This window comes from Nuphar pumila, unplaced genomic scaffold (assembly GCF_984573655.1).
Source record: "Nuphar pumila unplaced genomic scaffold, dmNupPumi1.hap1.1 HAP1_SCAFFOLD_389, whole genome shotgun sequence".
NCBI lineage: Eukaryota > Viridiplantae > Streptophyta > Magnoliopsida > Nymphaeales > Nymphaeaceae > Nuphar > Nuphar pumila.
The window spans coordinates 1-9,054 of record NW_028323320.1 but is presented as its reverse complement, the minus strand read 5'-3'; the positions used below and the strand labels follow the sequence as shown (position 1 = coordinate 9,054).

At 51.4% G+C, this 9,054-nt stretch overlaps 1 protein-coding gene across 1 annotated transcript; it reads right to left on the bottom strand.

Annotated features, from left to right (window-relative positions):
• Positions 1 to 1,000: 1,000 nt before the first annotated feature.
• On the bottom strand, positions 1,001 to 1,336 carry LOC149810323 (secreted RxLR effector protein 161-like). Its single transcript, XM_089994293.1, has one exon. The coding sequence runs from the start codon at positions 1,334 to 1,336 to the stop codon at positions 1,001 to 1,003; it is 336 nt and encodes a 111-aa protein (XP_089850419.1).
• Positions 1,337 to 9,054: the final 7,718 nt, after the last annotated feature.

Here is a 9,054-nt window from a genome sequence, read left to right as displayed (position 1 = left end):
AACACATGAAACGTGTACATGCTAAGTGGTCAAGAAGAGACATTCATGGACCGTTCCAGGACATCTGGAGAGTTTACTTTCTAGAGAACTCTGGTTCTAGAATGCGGGCAGACAAAATAGATAAAAATACTCTTCTTCTTCCATATGCAGCGTGTATAGTGTATCTGCATTACGGAGGGGCATGACGAGGCACGCATCATGTCTGCATGTAGCAGTGCAAGAGCAGGCGTATCTCAGTGTTCATTTGCCAGCGCCACGATGCTGTCTGCAAACATTGTCGCGGCATTTTCTTAGAGGCTTCCTTATCCGAAAGTTGTAGAGGGCCAGACAAGCGTGATATAAAAAGGCTGTAAGAACTAAAAAACGTTTTTCCGGTGCTGAGCTAGCGTGACGTTACATGTGTGTGCACTAGAATTGAGCAATGGATCTGTGGCCTGTGTGTCTAGCAGTGTATCGTTTGTCAATAAATCTCCTATTCATAGTATATCGGGGTTGTTTTCTCATAATCGGGGATGCGTTACTACGATGATCCAACAAAGTATTGACGATACTCTGGAGATTTAACATGTGCCCGTCTGGGCCATAACTATATACGCAAAGAGAAAGACCTAGGTGCCGTACCCAACGAGATGAAGTGCGCAGCGAAGTGCGCATATCTCGCACGTGCAAACAGGCGGGCTTTCGCAGATGACGTGAAAGCCCTAGCGCAACGTTGTGCACACTTCGCCATCAGCTATGACTGGATGCGAGGTACACCGTAGTGCAACATTCCCCTCATGCAGCCATGGCTGATGGTAAAAACAGGGCATCAACACAAGACAGGGCAAATTCCTAAGGTAGCGGGCGCAAACCTAAGCCTGCTACATGACTCAGAAACAAGTCCCTAGGCAGGGGCTTGGTAAGAATATCTGCTACGTTCTTGACAGAAGGCACGTGCTCAAATGCAATCTCTCCTGAGGCTACACGCTCTCGTGCAAAATGATGGACAATGTCTATGCGCTTACGGGGGGGTTGTCATTTGATTTCTGGTGAGGCTAAGTGCTGCCTCGTTGTCCCCCAGTATTTTCACTGACCCCAAGACAGGTTCCCCTAACTCTGGGAGAAGTTTCCTCAGCCAAAGTGCTTCTCTGGCTCCTGCTCCTGCTGCTTGGTACTCCGCTTCTGTGGTGCTGAGAGAAACGGTAGGCTGGAGCTTGCTTTGCCAGGTGATTGCCGCTCCATGTAGGATGAATGTGACTCCTGTAGTGCTGCGTCTCGTCTCCTTATCCCCCCCAAAGTCAGAGTCGGTGTACCCCATAAACCCTTTAGATGATCCGTAGACCAGAGCAATATCCATGGAGCCGGCGAGATAGTGTAAGAGGTTCGTAGCGGCCTTCCAATGGGATGAGAGAGGCTTCTTAAGATGTCTTGCCAAGGCTCCCACTAGATGAGAGATGTCAGGCCGGGTGCAGTTCGCCAGATGGAGTAGTGAGCCCACCAGAGAGGGTTACCGGGTAGAGAGAGGAGGAGGTAGAGGGAGGCCCTCCTCAAAGGCCGAGCTGGGAAGTTGTTTGGGGGTGGCTCCAGTGAGGTTGTAGTCCAGCAGCTTCTCTATGTATGGACGTTGGTGGATGCTGATGGTCTTCTTGAGTCTGTCCCTGGAGATTTGGATGCCTAGGAAGTCCTCTGGTTCTCCCATATCCTTGGTTTCGAAGAGTGAGGAAAGTAGCCTGATGACCTCCTGGACCTCCTAGGACGTCTTGCCTGCAATGAAGGCAGTCGTCTACGTTGACCATAGCCCTCCCCCTGCTGTCCACTCTGATGAACAGAGCAGGGTCTGCCTGTGATGGAGTGAAGCCCTTGGCCAGCAGTTGGGCCTTGAGCTTAAGATGCCACTGTCTGTTGGCCTGCTTCAGTCCATATAGGGAATGTTTTAACCTGCATGCAGTCCCCGGGGGCCCAGGGAAGCCTGGAGGATGTCTCATATAGACTACTTCCTCCAGGTCTCCGTAGAGGAACGCTGTCTTGATGTCGACTTGCCTGATTTCAAGGTCCTGTTCAGCAGCTATTGCAAGGAATGATCTCAGTGTAGCATGAGTGGAAACAGGAGCAACAGTCTGGTTGTAGTCTATCCACTCACGCTGCGTAAACCCCTGAGCCACTAGCCTGGCCTTGTACCAGACATCTTGTTTGCTCTCCAGGACATATTTGCAGCCCATTGCTCTCTCGCCCCTGCTGGCAAAGGTACAACTTCCCACGTCCCCCTCTCATAAAGCGACGCCATTCAGCCTGAATTGCCCTGGCCCATTCCTCCCCATCAGGTCTGGCCAGGGCCTCTTCTACTGTCCTAGGGTCAGGCTCGAAGCCCACCACCTTGGCAGCCTTGGCTGAGTAGGAAGGAGTGGTGGTGGGCTTAGTGGTGGATAGCCTAGGTTCAGGTATGGTGGTAGGTGCTCTGGCTGGCGGCAGATTGAATGTGACAGACTTCTTCTTTCCCTTGATGCTGTGTGAGCTGAGTATCTGCCACATGCTCGTCTGGTACCCTCCCTGTTCCCCCTGGTTGACTGCCAATGTGCTGATGCTGATGCTGGTGCTACTTTTGGTACAGCGTCAGGCACAGTGATGTCTCCCCCTGCAGTCATCTCAGGGGGTATAGGGAGCACACCAGACTCAGAGGTCTCTTCTAGTAGGTCCAGGTCTGGCTGATCTTGGCTCGAGCTGAAGCCAGCCTCATCCTGCTGATCTGGGAGGGCTGGAGATACTGGTGGGGCCTGGGAGGGTAGAGAATAGGAGGGAAGGGGCCTGCTGAGGGCTGGTGTCCCTTGCAGAAGGAATGGTGAAGAGCGGGCTGGTTGGTCGACCGGAGGGGCTGGAGGGGCAAGAGGGAGGGCAGTTGGGTAAGTTGGATTGGAAGGGAAGGCTGCAGTTGGATCAGTTGGAGGATGCAGGCCAGAGGGAAGAGAGGAGCGAGGAGAAGGGAGAGAAGGGTCAGTAGGAAGCTCCTTTGTAGGCTCCACTTCTAGAAGCTCTGGTGGAGAGGGGCTAGAGGGGGTAAAGGGTTGTTCATCCTAAAAGCGCACATCACATGATACTGTTATCTTTCCCTCAGTGAGCACAAAGAAATTGTGATTGTTAAGGGGTTCAGCTGTCCCCAAATAGCGTCCCTATCTTGGCTTGCAGTTTGTGGCGTTTGTTGGCTGGGATAAGAACATGGACTGCAGAGCCAAAGGGGTGGAGCTGAGTTAGGTCAGAGGAAGGGAGGTTGCTTGGTGGGACCATAGATGACTGAGTTCCTGACATTGTTGGCATGGTGGATAGCATGTCCCCACAGAGAGAGGGGCAGACCAGATTCCCTCAGGAAAGTTCTGGTCCTCTCCATCAGGGTGCGGTTCAGACGTTCGGCCATGCCATTCTGTTCCGGGGGTGTACGCAGCTGTATTTTCAGGCCAGATTCCCAGACCCTCAACGACTTCCTGCATTTCTGCCCCCATGTACTCCCCCCCATTGTCAGTTCGCAGACGCTTGACTGCTGCCCCCCCCTGCGTGGCAAACTGCTGAAGCATCGAAGGAATATTGAGAGAACGTCTGACTTGTGTGTTAGTAGTTGAATCGCAGAGACCCCCGAAGCTTCATCAAGCAAGGTAAAAACATAGCGAGCCCCCTTCACTGTTGGGACCCTCATGGGCCCCATGAGGTCTGAGTGCAGCCTGAAATTGATAGTAGTGGCCCTCTCCTTCCTGGGAGGGTGAGAGATCCTGTGCATTTTCCCTTCCATACAGGGGTCACATGGCTGGTCATTAGTGGCAGCTCGCAAGAACTCAGGCGCACTGACTGTGCAGCCAGGGATGAGACCCCGCCTCTGCATCTCAGCCAGTGTGCCAAAGTTAGTGTGACCTAACCGCCTGTGCCAGCGCATGGCCGCTGTCTCAGTCGTGGTGGCTGCTGCAGCCATGTAGCATACTGGTCCATCCAGCACATAGATGCCATCTAACAGGCTGGCTGTCCCCACTAGCTCCCCGTCGCTGGTGATAGTTATTGTCTCAGTTCCCCATAGGATGTGTAGCGAGAGGCGTTGGGCCACCAGCGAAGAGATTGATAGTAGATTGGTTACGAGGTGTGGTACATGTAGGACATGCTGCAGAGTGATGTTGCCCTGGGTCGTAGGAATAGGGATCTGCCCCTCCCCCAAGGCCAGTTCTACTGCACCGTTGCCAAAGTGGACCTCTCTAGGCTGGTTAAACTCAGCATAGTTCAGCATGCCCCCCTTCTCTTTAGACATGCACCCAGATGCCCCACTATCCAGCACCCATTCTGAGTAAGATGCTGAGTTTTGTGGTGACATCAGATAAACAGCTGTTTGGGCAGTGGTAGAGGACACCTGAGCATATGACAATGAGCTGGAGGTAGCACCTGATCTGGGGAAGCCTGGGGCATAGGTCGAGGGCTGGTTGCTGCAGTGCAGGCTCTCCATCTTTTGCTGCAGCTTCAGGACGCAGAAGGGCACTATGTGGCCAACATTTCCGCAGTGATTGCAGGTTTTGGCTGCAAAGGGGTTCTCCTTGGGGTTGTCCTGATGCTTGGCTCCTCCAGCTGGGGCCCTTGGGCTCCTGGTGTTAGATCTGTCCCCCCTGTCTTGCCTGCCCATCGTGAGATTGACCTGAGGGGGTGGAGGTGGAGCGTGCTGCCTGGAAATAGTGCATAGAGCAGTCCTTAAGGTGTCCATAGTGTACCCTGCTGCATTCAGGGTGATTATGGGGCGAGCAAAGGCTAGCGAAGCATTGAGGGCAGAAATCACATGGCTGACCAGAGTGTGGTCAGGTAAGGGGGCCTCCATGGCCTCCTGCCTGTCATTCAAGATCTGGTCCATGTAATCATCAATGGTCTGAGTAGGGCCTTGCTTCATCGTGAAGAAGCGTTGCTGGAACTCAATCATGTTGGCCCTCAGATGCTGTACATAGTGCTGGGAAAACGCCTGCCAGATTTCAAATGGCGTTTCCAGGTTCCTAATTCTCCTAGTCCAACGGGTGGAAACACAGAGCTTGATCCAATTCATTGCAGTTTTCGCACTCAAAATGTCCTCAGGCTCTGCATCTTCTGGTAGCTCCGTCTCGACCCAATCTCCGCAGCCCTTGATAAAGAGAAACGCGCGCATTTGTTCACTCCATTGCGGCCAGTTGTCCTCTACCAAAACCTCTAGCGGGACGTCTCTCACTATTCTCGCCATCTTGAGGTGGAGATCTTCTGTCTTGAGGTCGAATCCTTTCTGTGTAGCTCATGATCGAAACGTGAAACGCGCAGTGGAAGCGTGGGCCCATAACCTATTGACGATACTCTGGAGACTTAACATGTGCCCGTCTGGGCCACAACTATATACGCAAAGAGAAAGACCTAGGTGCCGTACTCAACAAGATGAAGTGCGCAGCGAAGTGCGCATATCTCGCACGTGCAAACAGGCGGGCTTTCGCAGATGACGTGAAAGCCCTAGCGCAACGTTGTGCACACTTCGCCATCAGCTATGACTGGATGCGAGGTACACCGTAGTGCAACACAAAGTGGACATGTATGCATCAGGCTTCCGTATACGTAAGGCTGATCCAGGCATGCTTACCTTCGGTGATGGTAATGGTAGCCTTGATTTAAAAAAAAAGAAACGAATCAGCCTTGATTGCAAGTAGTATTGGAGTCGCCATGTCTATGTAGATGCAATATTGACGTAAAATGATACATGATCATCATGTATGTATGGCATAGGCTATGTAATTTCATGTATATTCGACTATATGTACATATATAGACGAATCTACCTTCGCATGTACTAACTGGCCAGTCTTGAGCATCGGCATAAATGTTTGTATGGCAGTGCTAGCACCATATATGGCCATGGCGCTCCCAACGTCCTATACATATCTAATCCGAAACAGTCAAAGTCACACAGCACTGGGACACAAACCAGCTGTGGCTGGCATGTTATCAAGACTTCCCTCTTTTACTGGTGCATCATACTTGTCTTGAAGTCAAACCCGTCGGTCAATGCAATGTTCATCCTTGAAACTTGATCAGGGTGTCACGATGCTGGAGGTAATAGGTCAGCACCTTGAAATTTCTTGTTGCCACGGCTAAGGGATCAAACCTCCAAGAGGGTGTCATTCCATGCTAGAGCTCTTTGGGGTTTTGCCAGAGTGGGGTTCAAACCCTAATTTCCTTCCCAAAATAATGCATTTTTTGGCATCAGGATCCAAAAAACATCAGGGTCTGGCGAAGCACTGGTGCTTACCAAGATTGAGCTTCAATCAACCATGCATTGTATGAGCAAGTACCGCAGCAGGAAGTACCGCAGCAGCGCCTGGGAAGCAGCCAGCTCCTGAATCATTTGGGTCTTGGAACGGATGTGCGCTTTGCATTTTGTTGGAAGAGAAATAGAGTTGAACGATGCAGCCGAGTGCGTGTTCTGCATTCGGCAAGATGAGCACGTTGCAACCAATGCAAGAGGGCTTTTGATTACCTCAGTGTTGACATGCAAGCCTTAGCAGCATAGTGTCTTGCAATAGCGTGTGCGTCCTGCTGTTGCAGCGCAGCCGGACATGTTCTAGACCTCCTTGATGTTACACCAATGTGTGCATCGCATCCAGTCATGGTTGATGGCGACGTGCGCACTATGATGGCGCTAGGGCTTTCGCTTCACACGCGAAAGCCCGCCAGTTTGCTCTTGCAGAACTTACGCACTTCGCTGTCTCATCATGATGATTACGGCATCTATGATTCTGTATTACAAGCGACAGGGCCGGCAAATCTACTGAAAGACAAACAAAAGAAAAGAAAAAGGAAGACAAAGCACACAGCGACACAAACAAACAACGAAGCAAGTCAGACCTCAACCGGGCCCTCTGCCGGCTCATCACATCCTGGCTGGAAGTTGTGTCCAACACGCACAGCAATGCGCGAGAGAGAGTTGTAGTACATGCGCGCGTTGCCCTTGCAAAGGGCGCAGCTGAGCTCCCGACGCACGGTCCGGACAAAAGGATTCTGTACTTTGCTTATATAGCTACTGCCCTGATGGGCGTCAAGTAAGTCTCCAAATTATCTCAGACAGGTTATGGGCCCAGCACGCTTCCACTGCGCACGAGATCGATGAAGACATGAACTAAGACATGTTGGAAATCGATGTTGCTCAACAAACGGGAAGGTTCACAACAAGACTGCAACTGTTACCTGATGTCCAGGTAACGACGTACTTGGCTATTGTCGTTACAGCATAACTCAAGGAACCAAAGTAATGCATCTCAATATATACTCCATGGAGAGGTATGACCCAGGTACTAACCAGGTACCTAGGAACCACACAGCACACGCACAAGTCTACAACATGACTATGCTCAACTATGGTAAACGCATGGAGCGTTATGCGTCGATGCAACAGAGCTACGGTTGCCCTCACGCACGACTGGCTGTCGTGTCACTTCCAAAGCATGCAGGTGCTGAGCAACGCAACGACACAGGATTGCTCAAGGCACCACATCAAAAGCATTCTTCATGGACGCAGCACACAATGCAACACTACTCGTCCTAAACAAACAACGACGCATGGACGCAGGAGATATGAGGGAATAACGGCTAGATAGTATCAAAGGGAGAGACACACAAGAACCTATTCCTCATGACTAGCGTCCAAGCACAGCAACCCAGAGAGACTACAGTGATATTGACACAAGGGAAACAAGAATAGAATATCCTAGCCACAGGGCACACTATATTCTCCAACACTCCCCGTTTGCCGCGGGGCAATAACACCAACAAAAGTCCTACGCACGGCAAGGGAACAAAGAGCACTGCATACGCCAGCACTCCCCATATGAAGTGATCCAGTGAACAGCGATCAAAGCACGTGCAAGAATACGCATCACGAAAAGCAAGGATGATGCATTTGACTGGAGATAATTGACTCAACCAAACATCAAGACATTCACCATTCCTGACACTCCCCAAGTAAAGCAAACTGAGCGATGAAGTGAAAGCAGCACCCACAGCCATACTAAGAGAGAGAGGATTCAGGGTCAACATCTTCATGGCATGGAAGAAGGTGAGAGGAATGTTGTTCACGTTTGTTGAGCAACATCGATTTCCAACAAGACAAGACCTCGACTCCAACAATAATTATAAGGGATGGGCCTTAGGAGACACTGGGAGAGGACAACTGGCCATCCTGGAGTGAACAGATGCGTGCTTTTCTCTTTATCAAGGGGTGCGCAGATTGGATCGAGACAGAACTGCCTGACGATGCTGCACCCGAGGATGTACTGAATGCCAAGACTGCTATGAACTGGATGAAGTTATGCGTCTCCACACGCTGGGCGAGACGTATCAGGAACCTAGAATCGCCCTTTGCAATTTGGCAGGCGTTTCAACAGCACTATGTCCAGCACCTCCGCACCAACATGATTGAATTCCAGCAGAGGCTCTTCACCATGAAACAGGGACCGACGCAAACTGTGGACGACTACATGGATCAGGTGCTACTACTCAATGACCGCCTGGAAGCCATGGATGCGCCTCTACCTGACCACACCTTGGTCAGCCACGTCATCTCCTCTCTCAATGCCTCACTAGTTCCTGCGAGACCCATGCTCACTCTGAATGCAGCAGGATACACCATGGACACACTGAGGACTGCACTCTGCACTGTAGCCAAGCAGCATGCCTCCCCTCCACAAGCCAACCTGGCGATGGTGAGACCGGGCAGAGGAGAGAGGGACAGATCCAGCAACACCAGGAGTCCAGCAGGTGGAGCACCCGCATCAGAGAGGGGCAACCGACAAAAGAATCCATATGAAGGAAAGAACTGCAACCACTGTGGCAACCTGGGCCACATTGCCCCCTACTGCCTCCTGAAGTTCATGCAGAAGATGGAGGAGCTGCACTGCAGTGACCAATCTTCAGGCTATGCGCCTGGCTTCCCTAAGCAAGGTACTCCCCCTTCCTCATTATCATTCACCCAGGAGTCCTCTGCCAAGCCCCAGTCGATTGTATGTTCACTGTCACTCCATGACTCAACACCACAACTTGAACGGGTATTGGACA